We start from the raw sequence: 26,959 nt of genomic DNA, 5'->3' as shown, positions 1-26,959 counted from the left end.
TTTATCCGGCGCCGGAACCTTGGGCTCACGGAAGGACACAGCTCCAGAAGCGGCAGGCGAGATGGGTGAAACCGGTAGTGGATCCTCCACCGGAAACTTGCGCTGGTTCTGGACCTCCGTCAGACCGGTAGAAAGGTTCCGAACTGACAACGCCGATATCCTGTAGTACCGTGCTATGATGGCCCAACATCTTCTCCTGATGGGTAATGGCATGGCGAACAGAGTCCAGGTCCGCTGGGTTCATTACTGGCCGGATCGTTCTGTCACGGTTTACTAAGCCAGAACCCAGAAGCAGACCAGGACAAGGTAAGTTGAAACAAAGGTGAGTGTTTATTTAATAGATCCACGAGTGAGGCTGAATAATCCAGGGAACAGAGCGGGTGGCGTGGATGGGTTGTTGAGGGTGCAGTGGTAGGTCCAGTAATGGCTCGGCAGCCGCCGACCATCAGGCAGAGGTTGGGTGAAGGTTCCGGGTGAGTGACTGCAGATAGAACAAAACGGAGGTAAGTATACAGCAAGTCAAAAAGGTGCAAAACAACAAAACTAACGCTAGAAGTTCCAAGGCTGATACACGGACAAACATACTGTTCATGGCTAACGATCCGGCAGGGAATGGATGTTAGGCCAGAGCCTAAGAAGGGTGATGATCAGGACCAGGTGTGCAGATTGCTGATGGGATGCAGGTGCGGAAATCAAGAGAGCTCCCGCCTAGCAACGTTGCCCGGCAACCAGGCAGGGAGCGTTCCAGAACCCTCGGGAAACTGGAGATCACGAGCAGAAAAACTAGTACACAGACAGGACCCGACTCAGACTGCCGGGATCGTTACAAGGATCCATGATTGGCTGAGATAATGGAGGGACATAATACAGACTACGCTCTAAAAAGAAAAGGTTCCTGGAGTATCCTTTAGGGGTTCTTCAAATTGAAACTGTAGGGGAACCCCTATCAGATCTTCGAAAAACCCTTTAAAGGGTTCTTCAAATAATCCCTTTTAATGGATCCTCGAAGAACCTTTTGAAGGACCTTTTGGGGCACCCCACTCCCTTATTATTATTATTATTATTAGTAGTAGTAGTAGTAGTAATACGCTTAACAATAACACTATATTTTAGTTGTCAGTGTTTATTATGATTTTAGTGGCAAAGCAGAATTAATCAATCAAAATATGAGGTAAACTCCCAGCAGAGCCCCATGTCCAATGGGTATATCCTCTGGCCTGTTGATATTAATGTGTTGATGTTCTCCGTATCCATTGACAGAATGGTTTTGCAGTGCATGGTGATCTAACAGGTTTCCTGTGAATCCAAAAAATAGTAATTATACAGATGTTTAACAAAACATGCACACAACACTATTCATACCTTGGTTTTTGTGGTAAATGTGAATGAAAAAAACTGTTTTAAAAATGTCCATAATGTAGAGGCCTATGGGATTTTCATTGAAGAGGTACATGTGATCTGCATAACATCCCAATACCAATTGACATACCTTTGTATGCCTCCTCGTCTGTATACCTGGAGAGACAGACACAAAAGTGAGCAGTTCAGTCCTCTGCACCCAATACAGCTAGCCTTCAACATATTCTTATAGCCTACATATTATTAGCGCTTTGTTGATTGATATCCATTGAATTGTGTCCATTTTCTGTTTGAGAAAGATTTGCACAAATATGAAAAGATAGATGGTATCATCATGAAACAATATCAATTTAGATCATGAAAGGGACAAACTTTACCTTAGATCTTTACATTTTTCAGTTAAGTGCCTGCACCTGCTGTCCTTTCAAATTCAAATCCAAATGTTTCAGTTGAGCAGTTAGGTTCTTGCAAGAACCCACACCAACTAAGGAGGTTCCTCAATGGGGTTCTTGAAATAACATTTTGGGGGCAATTTTCAGTGTCAAGAACCCTAAGGTTTTTCGAAGAACTTTGAGGATCTTAGAAGAACCCTTGTTGAACCCCTAATTTTTAGAGTGTACTTTCTGGAGGACAATGCCATGCTGACTCATACTTTTACATGTGAATTCTTAAAGAGATGGGTGGGGCTAAGGCTTAAGAGGGTGTGAACGATTATTAATCGAAAATTGTACATAAACTCACCTTCCTGAATTCAGTCACATAATGATCACACACTCAGAGATTACACACACACATGCACACACACACACAACACTCTGGGGTCTAGTTCCTCAACTGACACACATACAGTGGCTTGCGAAAGTATTGTCATTTTTCTTATTTCGTTGCCTTACAACCTGGAATTAAAATTGATTTTTTGGGGGTTTGTATCATTTGATTTACACAACATGCCTACCACTTTGAAGATGCAAAATATTTTTTATTGTGAAACAAACAAGAAATTTGACAAAAAAACAGAACTTGAGCGTTAGAAAACTAAGTCAATACTTTGTAGAGCCACCTTTTGCAACATTTACAGCTGCAAGTCTCTTGGGGTTTGTCTCTATAAGCTTGGCACATCTAACCACAGGGATTTTTGCCCATTCTTCAAGGCAAAACTGCTCCAGCTCCTTCAAGTTGGATGGGTTCCGCTGGTGTACAGCAATCTTTGAGTCATACCACAGATTCTCAATTGGATTGAGGTCTAGGCCATTCCAAGACATTTAAATGTTTCCCCTTAAACCACTCAAGTGTTGCTTTAGCACTATGCTTAGGGTCATTGTCCTGGTGGAAGGTGAACCTCCGTCCTAGTCTCAAATCTCTGGAAGACTGAAACAGGTTTCCCTCAAGAATTTCCCTGTATTTAGCTCCATCCATCATTCCTTCAATTCTGACCAGTTTCCCAGTCCCTGCCGATGAAAAACATCCCCACAGCATGATGCTGCCACCACCATGCTTCACTGTGGGGATGATGTTCTCAGGGTGATGAGAGGTGTTAGGTTTGCGCCAGATATAGCGTTTTCCTTGATGGCCAAAAAGCTCAAATTTAGTCTCATCTGACCAGAGTACTTTCTACCATATGTTTGGGGAGTCTCCCACATGGCTTTTGGCAAACACCAAACGTGTTTGCTTATTTTTTTCTTTAAGCAATGGCTTTTTTCTGGCCACTCTTCTGTAAAGCCCAGCTCTGTGGAGTGTATGGCTTAAAATGGTCCTATGGACATATACTCCAATCTCTGCTGTGGAGCTTTGCAGCTCCTTCAGGGTTATCTTTGGTCTCTTTGTTGCCTGTCTGATTAATGCCCTCCTTGCCTGGTCCGTGAGTTTTGGTGGGCAGTGCCCGTTGCTTAGTGGTTTTGCAGACTCTGGGGCCTTTCAGAACAGGTGTATATATACTGCGATCATGTGACAGATCATGTGACACTTAGATTGCACATCATGTGACTTCTGAAAGTAATTGGTTGCACCAGATCTTATTTAGGGGCTTCATAGCAAAGGGGGTGAATAAATACAGTTGATGTCGGAAGGTTACATACAACTTAGCCAAATATTTTTAAAATCAGTTTTTCACAATTCCTGACATTTAATCATAGTAAAAATACCCGGTTTTAGGTCAGTTAGGATCACCACTTTATTTTAATAATGTGATATGTCAGAATAAGAGTAGAGAGAATGATTTCTTTCAGCTTTTATTTATTTCATCACACATTTTCTATAGGATTGAGGTCAGGGCTTTGTGATGGCCATTCCAATACCTTGACTTTGTTTTCCTTAAACCATTTTGCCACAACTTTGGAAGTATGCTTGGGGTCATTGTCCATTTGGAAGACCCATTTGTGACCAAGCTTTAACTTCCTGACTGATGTCTTGAGATATTGCTTCAATATATCCACACAATGTTCCTTTCTCATGATGCCATCTAGTTTGTGAAGTGCACCGCGTCTCCTGCCACCCCCGTGCTTCACGGTTGGGATGGTGTTCTTCGGCTTGCAAGCAACCCCCTTTTTCCTCCAAACAGAATGATGGTCATTATGGCCAAACAGTTCTATTTTTGTTTCATCAGACCAGAGGAAATTTCTCCAAAAAGTACGATCTTTGTCCCCATGTGCAGTTGCAAACCGTAGTCTGCCTTTTTTATGGTGGTTTTGGAGCAGTGGCTTCTTCCTTGCTGAGCGGCCTTTCAGGTTATGTCAATATAGGACTCGTTTTACTGTGGATATAGATACTTTTGTACCTGTTTCCTCCAGCATCTTCACAAGGTCCTTTGCTGTTGTTCTGGGATTGATTTGCACTTTTCTCACCAAAGTACGTTCATCTCTCGGAGACAGAACGCGTCTCCTTCCTGAGCGGTATGACGGCTGCGTGGTCCCATGGTGTTTATACTTGCATTCTATTGTTTGTACAGATGAACGTGGTACCTTCAGGCGTTTGGAAATTGCTCCCAAGAATGAACCAGACTTGTGGAGGTCTACAATTTCTTTTCTGAGGTCTTGGCTGATTTCTTTTGATTTTCCCATGATGTCAAGCAAAGAGGCACTGAGTTTGAAGGTAGGCCTTGAAATACATCCACAGGTACACCTCCAATTGACTCAAATGATGTCAATTAGCCTATCAGACGCTTTCCAAGCTGTTTAAAGGTACAGTCAACTTAGTGTATGTAAACTTCTGACCCACTGGAATTGTGATACATTGAATTATAAGTGAAATAATCTGTCTGTAAACAATTGTTTGAAAAATTACTTGTGTCTTGCACAAATGTCTTGTTAACAAACTATAGTTTGTCAACAAGACATTTGTGGAGTGGTTGAAAAACGAGTTTTAATGACTCCAACCTAAGTGTATGTAGACTTCCGACTTCAACTGTATGCACGCACTTGTTTTCGGTTATTTATTTTTTAGAATGTTTTTTAAACAAGTTAGTTTTTTCATTTCACTTCATCAATTTGGACTATTTTGTGTATGTCCATTACATGAAATCGAAATAAAAATGCATATTAATTACAGGTTGTAATGCAACAAAATAGGAAAAATGCCAAGAGGGATGAATACATTTGCAAGGCACTGTACGTACGCACGTACGCAAGAGCACACACACACACACGCACACGCACGCACACACACACAGTGCATTCGGAAAGTATTCAGACCACTTGACTTTTTCCACATTTTGTTACGTTACAGCCTTATTCTATAATTTATTAAATAAAATGTTTTCCTCATGAATCTACACACAATACCCCATAATGACAAAACGAAAATTGGTTTTTAGAAAATTTTGCAAATGTATTACAAATAAAATATATAAATACCTTATTTACATACGTATTCATAACCTTTGCTATGAGACTCGAAATTGAGCTCAGGTGCGTCCTGTTTCCATTGATCGTCCTTGAGATGTTTCTACAACTTGATTGGAGTCCACCTTTGGTATATTAAATTGATTGGACATGTTTTGGAAAGGCACACACCTGGCTATATAAGGTCCCACAGTTGACAGTGCATGTCAGAGCAAAAACCAAGCCAGGATTGTGTCGAGGCACAGATCTGGGGAAGGGTACGCATACATTTCTGCAGCATTGAAGGTTCCCAAGAACACAGTGGCCTCTATCATTCTTAAATGGAAGAAGTTTGGAACCACCGAGACTCTTCCTAGAGCTGGCCACCCGGCCAAACTGAGCAATTGGGGGAGAAGGGCCTTGGTAAGGGAGGTGACCAAGAACCCGATGGTCACTCTGACAGAGCTCCAGAGTTCCTCTGTGGAGATGGGAGAATCTTCCAGAAGGACAACCATCTCTGCAGCACTCCACCAGACTGAAGCCACTCCTCAGTAAAAGGCACATGACAGCCCGCTTGGAGTTTGCCAAAAGGCACCTAAAGGACTCTCAGACCATGAGAAAATAGATTATCTGGTCTGATGAAACCAAGATTGATCTCTTTGGCCTGAATGCCAAGCATCACGTCTAGAGGAAACCTGGCACCATCCCTATGGTGAAGCATGGTGGTGGCAGCATCATGCTGTGGGAACGTTTTTCAGCGGCAGGGACTGGGAGACTAGTCAGGATCGAGGGAAAGATGAACGGCTCAAAGTACAGAGAGATCCTTGATGAAAACCTGCTCCAGTGCACTGAGGACCTCAGACCTGGGCAAAGGTTCACCTTCCAACAGGACAACGACCCTAAGCACACAGCCAAGACAACACAGGAGTGACTTCAGGACAAGTCTCTGAATGTCCTTGAGTGGCCCAACCAGAGCCCGGACTTCAACCCGACCAAACATCTCTGGAGAGACCTGAAAATAGCTGTGCGGCGACGACCCCATCCAACCTGACAGAGCTTGAGAGGATCTGCAGAGAAGAATGGGAGAAACTCCCCAAATACAGGTGTGCCAAGCTTGTAGCGTCATAACCAAGAAGTCTCAAGGCTGTAATCGCTGCCAAAGGTGCTTCAACAAAGTACTGAGTAAAGGCTCTGAATACTTATGTAAATGTTTTAAATTAGCAAATAATTCTAAAAATCTGTTTTTGCTTCGTCATTATGGGGTATTGTGTGTAGATTGATGAGGAAAAAAACAATTACATTAATTTTAGAGTAAGGCTGTAACGTAACAAAATGTGAAAAAAGTCAAGTGGTCTGAATAATTTCCGAATGTACTGTATGTCTGTATCTATGTGGAAAGATGTATTTAGTCACTTGTATGTTTATTTGCATATACATGATGTGCACTGTGTTTGTCTGCATGCAAACATTTGTATGCCTCTGTCCTTTACTTTCATCTGCAATTATTACCCTGTTGCCATGTCCTCGGTGGTTAAAATAAATAACAAAGGAGGGAAAACAGCAGGAAGAAAGAGAGGAAGGACAAGGTTTGTGTCCCAAATGGTACCTTATTGCCTATACAGTATAGTGCACTACTTTTGACCAGATATCAACGTGCCCTGGTCAAAAGTAGTGCTCTATATAGGGAATATGTTGCCATTCAGGACGCTGGGAAGATTTTGATGAGTTCCCAGTGATAAATATGTTGAGGAGATTTGGTGGCTGAATTAAAATGTCAGAGCAAGCTAAGCTGTTGTTCATGCAGACAGAAACAGGCCACATCAGGAGAGCGAGCAAATAGCGGAGCGGAGAGGAGATTGAATAGGAAAGGAGAGGAGATGATTGAAGAGTATTGAAGAAGAGAGGAGACCCAGTAAGAAGTGGAAATATCATGTCATGTTTCTACAGCATGTTAGAGAAATCTGATCTCCTCAGAGTTAGTAAATGGCAGGCAGTAAGAACAGACATGGGTCACACGTCACACACAACCTTTCTATGAAATTATAATTATTTCTGTAAATGGCATAGGAAATTGGGACAACACAAATATCTGAAATCAAACATCTAAAAAGTAATTTCTGAAAAATATGTAAATGGTACAGGATATCGTTGTGTCACAATTAGATTATTTGTCTTCAGATAATTTTCAATCAGTCACTAGCACAGAGTGCCATTAAACTATTAAAGTTTCTTTGTTTAGCCCAAGAGGGGTCCAGTTATTGAAATGCTAATATTCATTACAAATCATTTGTATTGTGATTGAGTGCTACTGTGAAATGACTTCGTCCCCTTTGCTTCTCATTGCTCCACAGCTCCACTCAGACGGGGACCGGGGTGACGGTAGCATACGGTACGTCCTGACCGGCGACGGAGCCGGTAGTCTGTTCATCATCGATGAGAACTCTGGGGATATCCATGCCACTAAGAGATTGGACCGGGAGGAGAAGGCCTACTACGCGCTCCGGGCCAAGGCCGTCAACAGAATCACTAACACCTCTCTAGAGGGAGAGTCAGAGTTTATCATCAAGATCCATGACATCAACGACAATGAGCCCAAGTTTACCAAGGACCCCTACTTCACAGAGGTACCTGAGATGTCCCCATTGGGTACGTATGAGAGAAGTAGGCTACAGAGAACAGCCCTACATCTATCTCACTCACTTCTTACCAAAGACACCTACCAGGGCAGAAGTGGTTGAAATGTTTCTAGTTGTCAAGTCATAATCATCTCAACCAGTTTTGCCCTGTGTGTATCTGTAACTCATAGCCTGATTGACCGTTGTTAAACAGTTCCACAGTTTAAAAACAGGGATTTGAGAGGGGGATTTGATGCAGTCAGTGGTAATAATATATTCCATACTTGTAGCTGCAATGTACAGCAGGATTAGAATTGTTACAAACAAACGCCTATCCTGTTGGATCAATGAGAGCTTTATCAATCATAATAATGAGAGGAAAGATTTTCTACATCCCAAATAGCACCCTATTCCCTATGTAGTGGACTACATTTGACCAGGGCCCATAGAGAATAGGTTGCCATTTGGGCAGTAATTAAATTAGATTGATTACAGGCCATTAACTGTTTTATTACAGCAAAACAAACAATGTGAAGCGGCCCAATGACGCTGATTATATTATATACTTGAGCTAATCTTTTGAATACACTGTTCAGTTTTCAATTACAACACATTAAACAATGGACGAAACTGTCTGTTTTTGCCTAGTGTATGTCAATAATGTAGTGGAAATTCAAGACGATGAATCATGCAGTTCAGATATGAGGTATTCTTGGGTATGTGAAGTATACACTTAACACTAGAGTGAAATTGGTCACATAACACCGACAGGTGACAAACTGTCAGCCTGTTTACAACCTCTAAATAAGAAAAGCAGTACTGCTGCGTACGGTGCTTGTGAGATTTGTATAGAGAATAGGAAAAATATATGTATAGAGGGCATAGAATAAATAGTATGCGTCCCAATTGGCAACCTATTCCGTATATAGTGCACTATTATATTTTGGGGGGAATATGGTGCCATTTGTGACGCCACAAACGACTTCAGTTCAGTCCAGTTCACTTTATTGGCCTTATTCAGGAAGTTGTCTTGAATCTTGTGTTATTGAGTGTTCCCCAACGCCCTCTGACTCCATTCTATGTGTATAACTTTGCTCACCAAGTTACCCTCTTTTTTCTTCTCCTCCTTCCTTCCCTAGGCACGGTGGTGATGCAGGTGACCGCTACAGACGCTGACGATGCTACGTATGGTAACAGTGCCAGGGTGGTCTACAGCATCCTGCAAGGACAGCCATACTTCTCTGTGGAGCTCAACACAGGTTAGTGTCAACAGACCCTGTCTTTCTGCTTTTCTGTAGACAGAAAGGAGAGGTAGGGTCAGTTCCAATGCAAATACAGAGTTCTATCATATTTACCTTCTACAGTCTATCTGTGGCTCAAGGGAGCAATGTTCCCAGAGCGTGAACAAGGAACAGCACACAAGGTGCCATTAACCTGCCTCACTGAAGATTCAACTAGCACCTGAAATGAACCCAAATTCATACTGCGAGTGAACCAGGATATGAACAGATCACTACTCCGTCACTACCATGGCTGGAGACTGTGTGTGTGTGCGTTCACCACGGCTATTAACTCTCATGTCAGACTGAAGAGACATGACAGAAAAGAAGGGCAGAATCTCCGCCAACCGCCGCTTTTCAATCCCACTGCTCAGTCATCACTGCTATATTTAATCATTTGTAATGCGTGCTTTGGAACGGATCTCGAATGTGTTCTTTGCTTAAACAAAAGGGAAATGGCAACTAAAAAATATATTTGCAGATTAGAGCAGGATTAACAGTAATATGGTTTATGCCAGATGTGCCATGTAAACTGACATCCCCCCTACACAAAGGCAGGCTTGGACATCATAAGCATGATTCTCTCTCTCGCTCACCTCTGCGTTTCGCTCCTCCCCTGCTGCCACATCCTATGTGATGAAAGAGCAAGATGAGAGTTCTATACCCCTGCGTTCACCGTGCGTTTCACCAACGCTGCTCAGAACTAGGTTTGAATGATGTGCACCATCAGCCCTCACATCCCCTATTGTTTGATATTCAATTAATTTCCTCTTTAGAAAAATAGTTTGTAACCTGTGAACTCTGTCAATGCAATATATTTGGTGTTTTTTTCCTCTTCTGCTGTAATCTACTGTAACATAGTCTCTGTAGTTGTGATGCTTCAAATGTAGAACATGTAATGGATGACAAAAGCCACGGCAGCTCAATGTCTGACAGACAGACAGGAGGAGAGGAGAAGGAAGCAGAGAGCTGCTTTTAATACAGTCAATTAGAGTATCACTGAACCTCTGTCCTGACTTCAAAACTAGAGATCAAACATGTTAACCTATATAGAATGCAACTGTACTGTATACCAGAGAAAGACAGAGCATCTCCATTCACCTTAATGTCTTTGTCTGAGCTCTAAATAACTGTGCAAAAGTTATGTTTTGTGCATCATACACTTGGAAAAATGTAAAGCAATGATACAACTTTACATACAAACATACATACATGCATACAAACTTTACGTTTAGTCATTTAGCAGACGCTCTTATCCAGAATGACTTACAGTTAGTGCATTCATCATAAGGTAGCTAGGTAAGACAACCACATCACAGTCAAACAACTTAAGAAAATACAAGTGCAAGTGTTAGTGCAATAAATATCTATATCGATCAGAAGTATCTAATCTTACATCTCTCTGGGCGTCTGTCCTGACTGTCTGTCCTTTTCTTTCAGGTGTGATCAAGACAGCCCTGCCTAACATGGACAGGGAGACCAAGGAGAACTATGTGGTTGTGATCCTGGCTAAAGACATGGCTGGACAGATGGGTGGGTTATCAGGGACCACCACAGTCAGCATTACCCTCTCTGATGTCAATGACAACCCACCACGCTTCCCCAAGAGTGAGTATAGTGCACACAAACAGACAGATGTGTGTACGCGCATGCACTCACTCACTCATTCACTCACTCACACACACACACACACACACACACACACACACACACACACACACACACACACGCAGGGATGCGCACACACACACACGTGCACCCATTCTCACACACACACGCATCAGTCCCCTGAATATAAAACCCAGTTCACTATACAGGCTTGTGCCAACCAGGCAGCCTCCATCTGGTGCCAATTTCAAAATGAATGTGGATTATTGCAGCAAGTATTACTGTGCTGCTGTGGCATGTGTGTGTGTGTGTGTGCGCGTATGTGCGTGCGTGTGGCAGCGCCACTCTCTTGAAGGCTTGGCATAATTAAATGTAGAGCCATACGAGAGAGTGAAGGGTCCTGCACAGTGCATCAGATCAGCCTGCTAATCCCTATTAAATGAAAAGAGTACACTGTGGGTTTTATCTTCTTCACTCTCTCTCTGTCGCTCTGTCGCTCTCTCTCTCTCTCTCTCTCTCTCGCTCTCTCTCTCGGCTACTGTCCTTTGTTTCTAGTTTTTTACTCCTTCCTCGTCCTCTCTTTCAGAGTGTTTCTTTTGCCATTCATCTTTTTCTCCCACCCCCTTCTCTCCCACTTTCCCTCAATCTCCTCTCAAACACTGTCTCCTGTCCCTCTCTGGTGCATCTGGCAAATTGCAAAGGCAGCTGCATCAGATTGACAGATTACTGGTGTCATTTTGTTTCCCCTCAATAACACCAGTGTGTGTGCTTCTGTGTCTCTGTGTTTATCTTTGTGTGTTTGCGTGTGTGTGTGTGTGTGTGTGGGCGTGTTACACTTGGATAGAATCAATGCATACAAGCCAAATAGCTCTTCACATCACAAAATGCACACAAACGTAGAGACCCTGCCTCCATTTATCACCCTCTCCAACAGGGAGACAAACACTGTCACTGCACCTCACCTCAATGGACAGAACAGGAAGGGAGGGATGGAGGGGGTAAAGACGGATAGAAAGGAAGAGAAGTTGAGGTGGGGAGGAATAAATGGAGGGAGGGATGAAGAGAGGGGGCAGGGAGAAAAATAAAGACAGAGTGAGAGCAAGTGGATATTGTAATGAGACACCCAGTGTCAGGCAGCGATATAATTTGTTTATATTATACCTCTCAACCCAATACTAAATACTTGTTAGCCTGGGAAACTTCTCCATAGTGGGATGTGTGTGTGTGTATGTGTGTGTGTGTGTGTGTGTATGTGTGTGTGGTTTTACTGTCCTTGTGGAGACCAGAAATCCTCACAAGTATAGTAAAACAAGGAAAATTCTGACAAGTGGGGATATTTCGCCGGTCCCCACAAGGAAAAAGGCTATTTTAGGCTTAGTGGTTACAAATAGGGTTAGAAGTTATGGTTAGGGGTTAAGGTTAGGGTTAGGTTAAGTGTTAGGAAAAATAGGATATTGAATGGGAATTAATTGTTTGGTCCCTACAAGGATATTAAAACAAACATGTCTGAGTGTGTGTATGTGTGTGTGTGCTTTTGTTGGTGTGTGTGTACACTTGCATGTGTGCATGCAAGATGTGTGTGTGGGACCTGCCGACTCAGGCGTTGCCAGAACGATGTCAGCATGTTTTATAAGGGTGTCAGTGGTGTTTGTCTATGCAGCCTGTGTATATCACGTCCATCCCTCTGCAGACTAGACCAGCTATTTATTTAAGCATATGAGATACAGTGGGGTGCTCGAGCTGGCAGACAGGGACGCATCAATTTATCTGGCTCAAACCAGGAAATCATCTGGTGAAAATAACTAGCTACATTTGAAGTTGGAAGTTTACATACACTTAGGTTGGAGTCATTAAAACTCGGTTTTCAAATGGACAATGACCCCAAGTATACTTTCAAAGTTGTGGCAAAATCGCTTAAGGACAACAAAGTCAAGGTATTGGAGTGGCCATCACAAAGCCCTGACCTCAATCCTATAGAACATTTGTGGGCAGAACTGAAAAGGCGTGTGCGAGCAAGGAGGCCTACAAACCTGACTCAGTTACACCAGCTCTGTCAGGAGGAATGGGCCAAAATACACCCAACTTATTGTGGGAAGCTTGTGGAAGGCTACCCGACACGTTTGACCCAAGTTAAACAATTTTAAAGGCAATGCTACCAAATACTAATTGAGTGTATGTAAACTTCTGACCCACTGGGAATGTGATGAAAGAAATAAAAGCTGAAATAAATCATTCTCTCTACTATTATTCTGACATTTCACATTCTTAAAATAAAGTGGTGATCCTAACTGACCTAAGGCAGGGAATTTTTACTAGGATTACATGTCAGGAATTGTGAAAAACTGAGTTTAAATGTATTTGGCTAAGGTGTATGTAACCTTCCGACTTCAACTGTATGTATGGGCCAATGTATTCACGTTGAATAAATTATGCATGATTTATTGATGTTGGCTTTTAAGATGTACTTAAAAGTATGAATTTAGGGGTTGATCCAGGTGTTACAGATGAAAAAAACAACAATAACGAATGTGTGTGTGTCTTTCCTCCAGGTCTGTATGAGTTCAAAGCTCCCGAGTCGACAGAGCCGGGCTCGACTGTGGCCGTGCTGCGAGCTACGGACGCTGACATCGGCAGGAACGCTGAGATGAACTACCGAATCACCAGCAGCGATGGCCCCGCCATGTTCGACATCTCAACCAATAGGAGCACACAGGATGGTGTCATCACCCTCAGGAAGGTCAGTGATTGGCTGGATTCCAAATCTACCACTAGCCTATGTCTCTAGTCCCTATTCCTTAGCCCCTAATCCCTAGGACACTCCTTCAGAATGGCTCGATTCCAAATCACTCCTAGTCCCTCGTTCATGGTTCAATCGACCCTACTCCCTAGGTGTTATCACACTCAGAAATGTCAGTATGGCTGGATTCCAAATTGAACCGTAACCTCTATAGACACTAGACCAAGGTTTCCCAAACTCGTTCCTCGGGACCCCAAGGGGTGCACGTTTTCGTTTTTGGCATAGCGCTACACAGCTGACAAAAATAATCAACTAATCCTCCAGCTTTGATAACTGAGTCAGCTGTGTAGTGTTTGGGCAAAAACCAAAACGTGCACTCCTTGGGGTCCCGAGGACCTAGTTTGGGAAACGCTGCGCTAGACCCTACTACCGTGTACACTCGTTCAATATGTCTGGATTCCCAATCCACCCCTAGCCGGTACTCCCAGGGCCCTAAAAGTATCTGATAGATTTAAGTGATATGGTAACTGCTTCACCTTGCCTTTCTAATGGTTGGTTTTTGCTACATTGCTATCTAGTCGTGTCAGATTGTACATTCACATGCTCAGATAGGATGTATTCTTAGTCACGGTTTCTGAGTGCAGATCAGATTGATGCTAGGTATTTATTTCACCAGAACCAGCCAGTGGTCCTCTGGGTGCTCTGAGCTATAGTATGTTTTGACATATTAAACAGAATCAGATTGTTGCTTTATCAAGCGCCCCCTTATCCCCTAGTGTGACTTTAAATCGATCACGTCACTTCCACCAGGTCATCATTGAGTGGAGGGAGATGTAATTACCTTCTGCTGATGCTAATGTTGTAATGATATTGGAGGGATCTAAGTGCGCTCTCTCTCTCTCTCTCTCTGTGTGTTTGTGCGGGCTCGTGCATGTTATTGTGTTTGTGTATAGGGTCTGGTACATCCGAGCCTACTTTAATTAAATGGCTCATCTAGGTAAAGGGCATGCCATTTCTCCTGTACCGCTCACACTGTCACCGAACAACACATGTTCATGTTGAAATCATCAAACCCCTGTCTTGAGGTAAAGCCAAGCAGGACAAAATCAATCAACGATATATTGAGTTTGAAGGGTCATATCAAATGACTGTATTTCTTTGATATCAAGTTCGGTACAGGCAGACAGTGGCCAGTTGAAAGCTCATTGGCATCGAAAAACCTGCACGGATGCACATACGCACACACAACTCTCTGGTTAAATGACTGCATTTGATTTGGCAGTAGCTCCCTCACAGCTAAAGTCACACGTCAGATGTGTTCTCTCCAGACAGCATTGGTGTGATGACACTCTTAAAGATGAAGCACAGAGCCAGAGGTTTCATCCCATGGCTAGAGTTTCCATAGCATATACCAGTAATTTCCTTTCAAATCCATGAAGGGAAGAATAATAATAATAATAATACATGGTATTTATATAACGCTTTTCATGAACCCAAAGTCGCTTAGAAGCGAACAAGTGCACACTTCAGGAGAAAGGAGAGATTATTGGGATGCTCACAGATAGAGAGAAGAGGAGGGAGCTTTAAACCTTTTTTACACTGCATACCTGAGTTCATTTACTAAAGACAGAATATAATAATAATTTTGTGGTGCTTATATTTGTCCTATTTTCACACACGCATGTGTGAATTGGAAATGTTTTTTGCAATCCCAACTCTCCCTGAGACACCCTCTGAGAGTGGGGTTACTGCCAGGGGCTGCCATTATCAACAGCGACCTTGGAACAATTAGGGTTAAGTGCCATGCTCAAGGGCACATCAACAGATTTTTCACCTTGTCGGCTTGGGAATTTTAACTAGTGTAATGTAATATAGAAATCGCCATTAGCTGGAGTCACCATTTAGTTTGGTGGAAATTATCCAACCAATTATGTAGGTTGGTGGAAATCCCCATCGACTGAGAATGAGGGGTCTCCATTATGTAGATACTGTCACGATCGTCGTATGGAGTAGACCAATGCGCAGCGTTAGTTGCGAACATACTTCTTTATTAAGTGAAAGCACGAACAAAACAAGAAAACGATAACGTGACAGTCAACGGTCAAACACAAACCAACTCGAACAAGATCCCACAAATACAAAGGGAAAACAGACAGTTTAAATATGGCTCCCAATCAGAGACAACCAGCCACAGCTGACACTCGTTGCCTCTGATTGGGAGTCACTCTAGCCAACATAGAAACAGCACAACTAGAACTCCCAACATAGAAATACACCACATAGAATGACCACACCCTGGCTCAACATATAGAGTCCCAGAGCCCGGGTGTGACAGATACTGTATGTAAAAATTATGTTGAATAATAATAAACTACATTTATCAATCTGACTCCATTATTATGTGAATGCTATAGGCCCATAACCATATCCAGTGGGTATAGCTAAGGTTGCGAGCCTTGCATCACCACTCGGAATACTATAAGATACACGTGTCTATGTTTACAGTTATGCAATTACCGTATTAAGAGGCTGAGGAACAAGGAGCTAATATTTTGTAATCAATGTCCTAGCATTAAATGATTGAGTTAACCTCAGCTCAGAGATGCACAGTTAGAGACCAATCATACTGTAAATGCTATGTGTATAGTGTAATTAACAACTATCAATAGACCTACTAAATTATAGGCATATAGTCAATCAAATAATTACTCTGTAAAACGAGGAATGCATTTACTCAATTCAACTAATGGAATGTATTACGAAATAATTGACACTCAAACAATTACAGTGCACATGAAATACATGATACATTACAAAATAACACAGCCTATTGGTGATAGTCATTTACTCTAAGACTTAATGTGGTTACATGTCTTCAGTTCAGAATCATCTCTAAGAGAAAAAATGTGTGTCTGATACACACAGGAGCTTGAATTAACATTACTTAACACTTTGCTAGTGAAAACAAAAGACAACTCAATTTGAATGTTATGACCAGACAACAGGAATGTGCCTGATAACCAGTCAACCCAACATACAATTTCAATCCAGTCACTTTAAAAATACATCAACCAGAAAACATACAATGGAATAAGACATATCAAAATGTGTAGCTCTTTATTCAAGTCATCATTTCATCATCAGTCTTCACACCTCTCCTGGTGACAGTGACCCTAGGATTTCTGCAAGAACATCTCATCCTGGAGATTGCCATGTCAAAGGTGACTCTCTCCTGTGAGATGCAAATATACAGCCATCCATCCGGACAATGCCATATTGAATCAACACACCAGGCTTGCGTCAGCAAGTCACTAGTCGCGAGTGTATCACCTTCTCACGTTCTTCTACTACACTAGCAACATTTTGGTTACTTACTGGCCCAACGCTCTAGCCACTAGGCTCCCTGCCACCCCAGACAAAGGAAAGCACCCAGACACAGAAAAAGAGGGAGAGGTTGAGTCACACTGAATTAATTCAATTGTTGATATTGTGTGTGTCTTCGACGAGGAGTGTGTTGCATGTCACATGATTTGTCTGTGTGAGAGGAGAAAGAAAGTGAAATAAAAATGTGTCAACTGACGAGGGACAGAGAGGTTGAGTCACACTGAATCAATTCAATTGTTGATAGAGTGCACATTATTTGGTGTGTCTGTGTGTCTGTGCGTGCGTGTGTGTGTTGCTTAGACGAGGAGGGTGTTGCATGTCACAGGATTTGTCTGTGTGAAAAGGAAAGAAAGTGGCGAGTGAGTGTGTGTGAGTTGTTAACCCTCTCTTCTCCATTCTCCCTCTGTCTCCTCAGTCTCTGGACTTTGAGAGGAAGCGGTCCTACACTCTAAGGATCCAGGTTGAGAACTCCAACCCTGACCCTCGGTTCCTGCGCTATGCGGCGACCACGGACGGGGCGACGGTCAAACTGATCGTGGAGGATGTGGATGAGCCGCCCGTGTTCGACCGGGTCAGCTACATCATGGAGGTCAAAGAGGACGTGGCAGTAGGCACCATCATCGGATCAGTCAGCGCCACAGATCCAGACAGCAGCCGCAGTCCAGTCAGGTACTATGTACGCACACAAACACACACACACACACACTTATCTGCTGTTATTAATCAGCCAGGGGCCAGGCCCAGCCAACTAAATTATAGAGAATATTAGAAAGGCAATTAGCACCCCAACAGCAACAGATTTAACAAGCTTAGACTTACTGTCGGAAACGAGGGGGGCAAATAGTGTGTCTGTGTGTGTCTGTACGTGTGTCTGTGTGTGTCTGTGAGTGTGTAGGGGTCATTTAGATAGATAGATAGATAGATAGATAGATAGATAGATAGATAGATAGATAGATAGATAGATAGATAGATAGATAGATAGATAGATAGATAGATAGATAGATAGATAGATAGATAGATAGATAGATAGATAGATAGATAGATAGATAGATAGATAGATAGATAGATAGATAGATAGATAGATAGATAGATAGATAGATAGATAGATAGATAGATAGACGCTGAAACGGTTGGTTGTTCAGAAAAAATGAGTAAAAATAGTGGTTGTGAAAGGAGAGAGTGGAAGAGGGTGGAGATGGGAGAGGAAGAGAGGAGGGATTGGGGTAGGGGTGCGGTGGTACATGTTACCTGAGCGACTGATCGCCCTGGTTCACATTTGTCTTCCCCCTGGGGGTATGCTTCCCTCCTCCGCTCCCCTTCCCTCTTCTCCCCATCAACATCTGCAACCAAATGACACCCTATGGGCCCTGGTCAAAAGTAGTGCACTATATAGGAAATAGGGTGCATTTGGGACATTGCCTACATCCGCTCCTCCATTAATCAAACTGATATATAACACTCGTTCTCAGGAAGTGGAGAAACACAACACAACTGGATTACCTGTGTGTGTGTGTCTGTGTGTGTGTGTCTGTTTGTGTGTATCTGTGTGTGTGTGGGTGCACATAAATGTTGTGTGTGTGTGTGCGTGCATGCACATTCATTTTGTATGTGTATGCGTACATGTGCATGCATTCGTGTGTGTGTGTGTGTGTGTGTGTGTGTGTGTGTGTGTGTGTGTGTGTGTGTGTCCAAACAGCCATTACACTTCACCATGATAGCATAGATACAATTTGTTGGAGTCGTTCTATTTTTTACCGAACGACCGGACCACAACTGTCAGTCATCCAAATTGCTTTCAAATTGGATGATAAATGTAGCAATAGGATGTATTGTTGTGATACTGCTGCACTGGTTTTGTGCAGACAAAGACAGGGTGCATAATATTCCTGTGAAAGTGAGGAAGCTTATTTTTGTTGTTTGTGTTTTGCAGGTACTCCTAATACACTGCCCCACAGCCAAAGACATGGTGAGAAAGAGAGGAAGCTTATACTTGTTTGCTATGTGCAGGTACTCTATTGACCGGCGTACAGACATGGACAGGGTGTTCAACGTGCACCCGGGCAACGGCTCAGTGTTCATGCTGAGGACTCTGGACAGAGAGGACAACGCCTGGCACAACATCTCTGTCATCGCCACTGAATTCAGTAAGTACCATGTTGATCATCGATGTACGTGTGTGTTTGTGTGCGTGCGTGTGTGTGTGTGTGGTGAATTACTACAGTACTTTCTAGTTACATGTACAGTACTATGAGCAGTTGAGTTAGCATCATTGTATCAGCAAGACATCTCAAAATCAAATATGGACCTTGAAGCCAGTTCCACATGTTTTTATGTTTTATTCTTCCTCTGTAATCATGGACTGATTCAGACCTGGGATACCAGATCGGTGCAATTAGTTATCAGGTACTACAAAATACCAGCATTACTCCAGACCTCGTAGGGCAGTTCTTCCCAATTTATTTATTTTCCATTTGTTCATCTCCCCCTTCTGGGGTCGCGCCACTGTCGTAGTGTAGCAGGGGTATTCAGATCTTACACTATGCGGTCATGACTACTGCTGGTTTTCTGTTCTACCTGATACATTTTTGTACCCACTTGCTGTCGCAGGTCTAAATCAGTGGAACTGGCTTCAATGTCTAGATTTGAATTTGAGGGACCTACACCAAGGTGCTTTCCGAGACACAGAACAGTATCATAATCGTATCAAGGCAGTTATTGTATTTTACTTGGTGTTGTTATTAAATGTCATGTCCCTGTGTTCCACAGACAACCCACGGCTGATGAGCCGTGTACCAGTATATGTTAGAGTACTGGACGTTAATGACAACGCTCCTACGTTCGCCACTTACTACGAGACATTCGTCTGTGAAAATGCCAAGGCTAACCAGGTAAACAATGTACTATTATTTTAAACCACTACAGCAGGTCTTCTTTGCCACCTAAGGTCCCCAACTGATCTAACATTTATCAGTTTAGAACCTTCATCAGTTAACACATTTGTCTTGTTCCTCGAGATAAAATATGTTATCCGTGCTTGATCATATTTGTCATACCTTTTTAAGAGGATTCAGACAGTGAGTGCTACAGACGCTGACAAGCCTATTGGTGGACACAGGTTCTTCTTCAGTCTAGCACATGAGGCTTCTGTGAAAGCCAACTTTACCGTCAGAGACAATAAAGGTACATGCGCTTCCTCCTGTAGAACAACAGTTGACACACATTTAATTGTCAGTGTCTTTGATTTTGTGTATTCATAACATATGTATTCCACAGCAGTCATGATCACAATTAAGCACACACATTAAGCCATACATTTGAGACAAGATAAATTGAAAGAAAACAAGCCTCTTAAAAAATTGGTGAACGTTCCCCCATCTAACTTGTATAGTAGCTAACTCTAACACTTTCCTCTCCAACAGACAACACGGCAGGTATCCTGACCAGACGGAACAGCTATAGCCGGCTACAGAGGAGTACCTACCTGGTTCCCGTGGTGATCTCGGACGGCGACTTCCCCATGCAGAGCAGCACCAACACCCTGACGGTGCGCGTTTGTACATGCGACCGCGAGGGGAACATGCAGCTGTGTAACCAGGAAGCTCTGGTCCTCACCACAGGGCTCAGCACTGGAGCCCTCATGGCCATCATTGTCTGTGTCCTCATACTGCTCAGTGAGTAATGTACAATTCAGTTCAATAAAAAAAAAAATAGCTTTATTGTCCATATATTTTTTTACATGACAGAACATTTTCTTTGGCATGTGGCTTACATAGAGCACATTAAAAGCATCAATCACAACAACACACATAAATGATAAGTATCACATTCAGAGGACATTGACTTACGCCATGTTATATTCTGATCTCTGTTAGCCAAACCTATCCATGCTCTTTATTTATTTGTGTTCTTCACTGCAACTGCACTGTGCTAGATAGATGGTACAAATCCAGACCACACGTCCTATGTGGCAGCTCAAGCCTGTCTCAGCCCACCAAAGTACATCAGTGAGTGTATCATATATTCACACCACCAATGGTTCCCAACAGACAATAGCTATCCTTCAGAAAATAGAGGAACCCAGGAAGGAAAAATAACAAAAGTTACACTGCCTTTCTTTGTCTTGTTTCTGGAGTGATCATGATCGATGCATTCCACATTGTCGAAGCATACTCCTCTCCTTTCCTTTGCTCAGCTCTCCTTTCCTTTCCTCGCCTCTCCTATCCCATCTCATACTCAAGTTCTTCTCTCTCTTTCCCTCTCTCTTTGTGTCTATAGTGATCGTGGTGCTGTTCGCTGCCCTGAGGAGGCAGCAGAGGAAGAAGGAGCCTCTGATCATCTCCAAAGAGGATGTGAGAGACAACGTCGTCAGCTACAACGATGAAGGGGGCGGAGAGGAGGACACCCAGGCCTTTGATATCGGCACGCTGCGTAACCCAGAGGCCACAGAGGAGAGCAAACCGCGCAGGGACATTAAGCCCGAGACCCTGCACCCTCCCGTCCGTCGGACTGTGATCCTTCCCCCGGCCCACAGGGACAACGCGGACGTCAGGAACTTCATAAACCAAAGGCTTCAGGATAACGACCAGGACCCCACCGCGCCGCCCTACGACTCCCTGGCCACCTACGCCTACGAGGGGAGCGGCTCGGTTGCTGAGTCCCTCAGCTCCCTGGGCTCCATGACCACAGAAGTAGACCAGGACTATAACTACCTGAGCGAGTGGGGACCCAGGTTTAAGAAACTAGCTGACATGTATGGGGGAGAGGACAGTGATGGCTGCAGGGATTCCTAATGAGAGAGAGGGAGCTCGTAAGAGGGGAGCTAAAGGAAAACGTACAACAAACAAACAAACACTCGCACACTAGCTAAAGTGAACTTAACTCCTGGTACTTTGTGAAAGTGGCAAACAATAGAACAAAACAAAGAGGACACAAACAGACACGAGGCAGTATTTGTCAAAGTGCTATTTTACCGTCGTTGATCACCGTTGATGTTTGACCTCTTTGGAGGACTAGGAGTAAGAAGCTAGGTGCATCCTGTCAGTATTAGTGGACTTTATCTTTCTCTGCAAGGCAGCAGGGGACTCCTGAGAAAAATACTTGGTGTAAAGTACACCAGGCCCACATACACAGTATCTCTATATACAAACAAACTTCTTCTCTTTTCTTTTTCAAAAGCTGCCTGCGATGGAATAACAGCAAGCAGTTTTGTGCTGAACTTGATAGACAGACAACGCCTATTAATTTTTCAGTGTTTCTGGGACAAAAAAGCTGCATTTTGTGAGTTATATCGTAGCTTGTGTGTGTATCTGTAAATCGATACAATACAGTGTACAGTTATGTTTTATCAGGTTTTAGCATCCCATCCACCCCCTTATAGCACTGACTGTGTATGTCACAATGTACTTTTGAGGTCAGACAAAGCCATAATGAGAGGCTGAGGGGTTGGACCATAGAAAATGGAATGCAATGGGTACACTCAAACCAGTACACCCACTATGGCATCATTGACTTGAATGGGGACAACCGCTCTACTCATTCTATTTCTATGGGTTGGACGTCACAAAACGCACCTTTCTGACTGTCAATACCTCCTTATAGCTTTGCATAATCTACGTCCCAAATGGCACACTATTTCATAGTGCACTACATTTGTACCAGGGTACATATGGCTCTTGTCAAAAGTAGTGCACTATATTGGGAATAGGGTGCCATTTGGGACAAACACATACAAAAGACTGAGCTGTATTGTATGCTAATTATTTTTGATAATACTAATACAATTGCTCAGAGAAAGATAAAACAATTTCTCAAAAAGATAGGGTTCAAAATTAATATAATTGTCACCATTTTTATCATACAATATAGCTCAGTATTCTTTGCTCATTTTGATCAAATAAAGGTTAAATTAATTTTAAAAATCAAGGATGTCAATAATTTTGGTCATGACTGTATTTTCTGTGGGGGGAGCTGAAACACCTGGACCAAAAAGCTCCTCAGAGCCCTGACTGTATCTGAAGAACTAATGTCGATAACGCTTTACCTTTAAGGTGCCCTCTTTATAAAGTGTTACTCTGTCTGTCATAACATCCTTGTTGACCGGCTGGAGAGGTGGGTGGGAATCTCCGGCGTTGCCCTCGACTGGTTCAGGTCATATTTATGTGGCAGACGTTTCTCAGTGAGCATGGGTGGTTCCGTATCGTCCCCAGCATCTATACACTATGGGGTCCCTTAAGGGTCAAATCTGGGCCACATCCTTTTTTACCTGTACATGCTTCCCCTTGGTGACATCATCCGCAATCATAACATTCAGTTTCACTGCTATGCGGATGACACATAGCTTTATTTTCCAATCAGACCCAGTGATCAAGCAAGCGTAGCTACCTTTCACAAGTGTCTTGCCGACATCAAAAGTTGGATGTCTGAACATATTCTCCAGCTCAATGACACAGAATCAGAGGTTGTTTAATTTGGCCCCCACCTTGGTAGAACCCAGATTGTAAATAACCTTGGTCATTTGTCCACCAATGTAAAGCCTACGGCCAGTAACCTTGATGTCTTCTTTGACCTTGACCTGCATGTAAAGAAGGTAGTCCAGTCCTGCTTTTATCATCTAAGAAATATAGCTAAAGTCAAGTCTTATTTCAGTCACTGATCTGGAGAAAGTTATTCATGCTTTTATTTCCTCATGCCTAGATTACTTTAACTCTTTGAATGCATGTCTCAGTCAGAAATCACTCCATTGTCTACAGTTAGTTCAAAGTTCTGCAGCTCGGCTTTTAACAGGCACCAGAAAATGTAACCATATCACACCTATTTTAGCTTTTCTACACTGGCTACCAGTCACTTCTAGAATATATTTTAAAATGGTATTAATCACATTTAAGGCTTGGTTTAGCCACATCCTATATCTCAGATCTTTTATCTCCCTACGAGCAAGAACACAGCCTGAGATCTTCTGGCAGGGAATTGCTGACTATTCCAAAGTCTAGGTTGAAAACGAAAGGAGACCAGGCTTTGGAATAGTCTGCCAGAGGATATCAGGCTTGCCGATTCAGTGCCTCTTTTTAAATCCCTGCTGAAGACACACTTTTATAAAGATACTTTTAATGTATGATTTCAATGTATGAGTTTCATTAGCTACAGTTGAAGTCGGAAGTTTACATACACCTTAGCCAAATACATTTAAACTCAGTTTTTCACAATTCCTGACATTTAATCGTAGTAAAAATTCCCTGTTTTAGGTCAGTTAGGATCACCACTTTATTTTAAGAATGTGAAATGTCAGAATAATAGTGGAGAGAATGATTTATTTCAGCTTTTATTTCTTTCATCACATTCCCAGTGGGTCAGAAGTTTACATACACTCAATTAGTATTTGGTAGCATTGCCTTTAAATTGTTTAACTTGGGTCAAACGTTTCGGGTAGTCTTCCACAAGCTTCCCACAATAAGTTGGGTGAATTTTGGCCCATTCCTCCTGACAGAGCTGGTGTAACTGAGTCAGGTTTGTAGGCCTCCTTGCTTGCATACACTTTTTCAGTTCTGCCCACACATTTTCTATAGGATTGAGGTCAGGGCTTTGTGATGGCCACTCCAATACCTTGACTTTGTTGTCCTTAAGCCATTTGCCACAACTCTGGAAGTATGCTTGGGGTCATTGTCCATTTGGAAGACCCATTTGTAACCAAACTTTAACTTCCTGACTGATGTCTTGAGATGTTGCTTCAATATATCCACATAATCTTCCTCGCTCATGATGTCATTTATTTTGTGAAGTGCACCAGTCCATCCTGCAGCAAAGCACCCCCACAGCATGATGCTGCCACCCCAGAGCTTCACGGTTGGGATGGTGTTTTTCGCCTTGCAAGCATCCCCCTTTTTCCTCCAAACATAACGATGGTCATTATGGCCAAACAGTTCTATTTTTGTTTCATCAGACCAGAGGACATTTCTCCAAAAAGTACGATCTTTGTCCCCATGTGCAGTTGCAAACCGTAGTCTGGCTTTTTTATGGCGGTTTTGGAGCAGTGGCTTCTACCTTGCTGAGTGGCCTTTCAGGTTATGTCGATATAGGACTCGTTTTACTGTGGATATAGATACTTTGTACCGGTTTCCTCCAGCATCTTCACAAGGTCCTTTGCTGTTGTTCTGGGATTGATTTGCACTTTTTGCACCAAAGTACGTTCATCTCTAGAAGACAGAACGCGTCTCCTTCCTGAGCGGTATGATGGCTGCGTGGTCCCATGGTGTTTATACTTGCATACTATTGTTTGTACAGATGAACGTGGTACCTTCAGGCGTTTGGAAATTGCTCCCAAGGATGAACCAGACTTGTGGAGGTCTACAATGTTTTTTCTGAGGTCTTGGCTGCTTTCTTTTGATTTTCCCATGATGTCAAGCAAAGTGGCATTGAGTTTGAAGGGAGGCCTTGAAATACATCCACAGGTACACCTCCAATTGACTCAAATGATGTCAATTAGCCTATCAGAAGCTTCTAAAGCCATGACATAATTTTCTGGAATTTTCCAAGCTGTTTAAAGGCACAGTCAACTTAGTGTATGTAAACTTCTGACCAACTGGAATTGTGATACAGTGAATTATAAGTTAAATAATCTGTCTGTAAATAATTGTTGGAAAAATTACTTGTGTCATGCACAAAGTAGATGTCCTAACCGACTTGCCAAAACTATAAATAGTTTGTTAACAAGAAATTTGTGGAGTGGTTGAAAAACAAGGTTTAATGACTCCAACCTAAGTGTATGTAAACTTCCGACTTCAACTGTATATTTTGTCATTCTCCTTCCTCCTGTCTTTGGTTCTTTGTTAGTACTTCTATTTTATTTTATTATTTGATGATGTGAAGCACTTTTTTACTTATATTAAAAAGCGCTATACATATAGTTATTGTTATTATTATAATAATTATTGCATATTGGAAGACTGTCTGTCTATAGACATGAGAGCATAGAGGGTTACAGTAGCAGTGTGTTGCTTTGTATAAACTAAACATGCAGTTCCCATTAAACATTCATTCCTTACTTAGTGTTTTACTCTGTATGCTTTTTTGTATTTTAAAAGAGTTTCCTTTTAATTCAAATGTAGTAATTGATTGATGGTTGACTATATATTTGTGATGTGCAAACTGACAAAAAGGGCATTCTCAGGCCTGACACATTGGGACTATGTGGGGAAAAAGGCTGCCTATTAAGGGGAATATGACATTTCTGTTGTGAGGAAGAGGGTCGACATTCCCTTGGGATTGTCCTTGACATGAGAGGTAAAGGTCAATACAATATAATGATCATGAAATGGGTTGACATATACGTAGTAAGAAAATATAGCAATTCAAATTAAGCAAAGCAACCCCAAATTGTCCAAGGCCAAAACTGACAAATTGAACACTAGTAGCATTGTGAAATATTGCCTCCAAGCTTTATTTTTCTACGATTTATGAACTAACAGCTCTGATATCGTTTGGCTGATAAGAGGAGGAATATATGAGGGATCACTCAGAGGGCAGTGGCATATCGAGAAAAAAAGAGAGATGCGTCCTAAAAGGCCCTTTATTCCCTATAGTGCACTACTTTTGCCCAGGGCCCTGGTCAAAAGTCATGTACTTTATAGGGAATAGGCTGCCATTTGGGATTCAGCCTAGCTAAAACAAGCAGTGGCCTCTCTCTACTAAAGGGCACCCTGAGGACGGGTTACATTTATCAGACATTTCAAACACAACTGACGTAACTGGCACAATGACAATGATATTTTTCTCTCTGTCTGCAGCGTTCACAATTCACACTTGAGACTTTATTTTCCCATGGATGTAAACAATATTATAATTTGATGAAAATGGTGTGGTAGCTTAGACAATCCTCTAAGTCTAGAACACACATGTTAAAAATGTATACTACTGTAATATGCTCAATATTGTAATAAGTAAATGTGTTCTTAAAAAAAAGAAATATTGATCATTGAGCACACTGTGTAAGTGACTAGTTGAGATTGTGGCAAATGTAGCTTTGATAAGCATTTATTTGGGTTTCTAAACCCTTCACACTGAAAAACAACTGTTATTGTTCTTCTGCCCTGAAGGGTAGACATCTAGTTTAAATCAGAAGGGGAAATGACAACAGAAGACTGCATTATTAATTCCCCCTCATTGTTT

At 42.4% G+C, this 26,959-nt stretch overlaps 1 protein-coding gene across 2 annotated transcripts in view; it reads left to right on the top strand.

Annotated features, from left to right (window-relative positions):
- The window catches only part of LOC121569821 (cadherin-6-like), a 75,153-nt gene extending 51,147 nt beyond the window's left edge, over window positions 1-24,006 (top strand). For both annotated transcript variants that reach the window (XM_041881040.2, XM_045221443.1), the window contains exons 3-12: window positions 7,526-7,820; window positions 8,929-9,048; window positions 10,510-10,677; window positions 13,227-13,414; window positions 17,214-17,467; window positions 18,806-18,942; window positions 19,565-19,686; window positions 19,861-19,978; window positions 20,218-20,469; window positions 21,074-24,006. In XM_041881040.2, coding sequence (XP_041736974.2) covers window positions 7,526-7,820; window positions 8,929-9,048; window positions 10,510-10,677; window positions 13,227-13,414; window positions 17,214-17,467; window positions 18,806-18,942; window positions 19,565-19,686; window positions 19,861-19,978; window positions 20,218-20,469; window positions 21,074-21,588 — 2,169 coding nt within the window. In that variant the 3' untranslated portion in view covers window positions 21,589-24,006. The remainder of the gene's footprint in view (window positions 1-7,525; window positions 7,821-8,928; window positions 9,049-10,509; window positions 10,678-13,226; window positions 13,415-17,213; window positions 17,468-18,805; window positions 18,943-19,564; window positions 19,687-19,860; window positions 19,979-20,217; window positions 20,470-21,073) is intronic.
- Window positions 24,007-26,959: the final 2,953 nt, after the last annotated feature.

Source organism: Coregonus clupeaformis, chromosome 7 (genome assembly GCF_020615455.1).
Source record: "Coregonus clupeaformis isolate EN_2021a chromosome 7, ASM2061545v1, whole genome shotgun sequence".
Lineage (NCBI taxonomy): Eukaryota > Metazoa > Chordata > Actinopteri > Salmoniformes > Salmonidae > Coregonus > Coregonus clupeaformis.
Note: the sequence above shows the minus strand (reverse complement) of the source record. Positions and strands in the feature narration are given on the sequence as shown.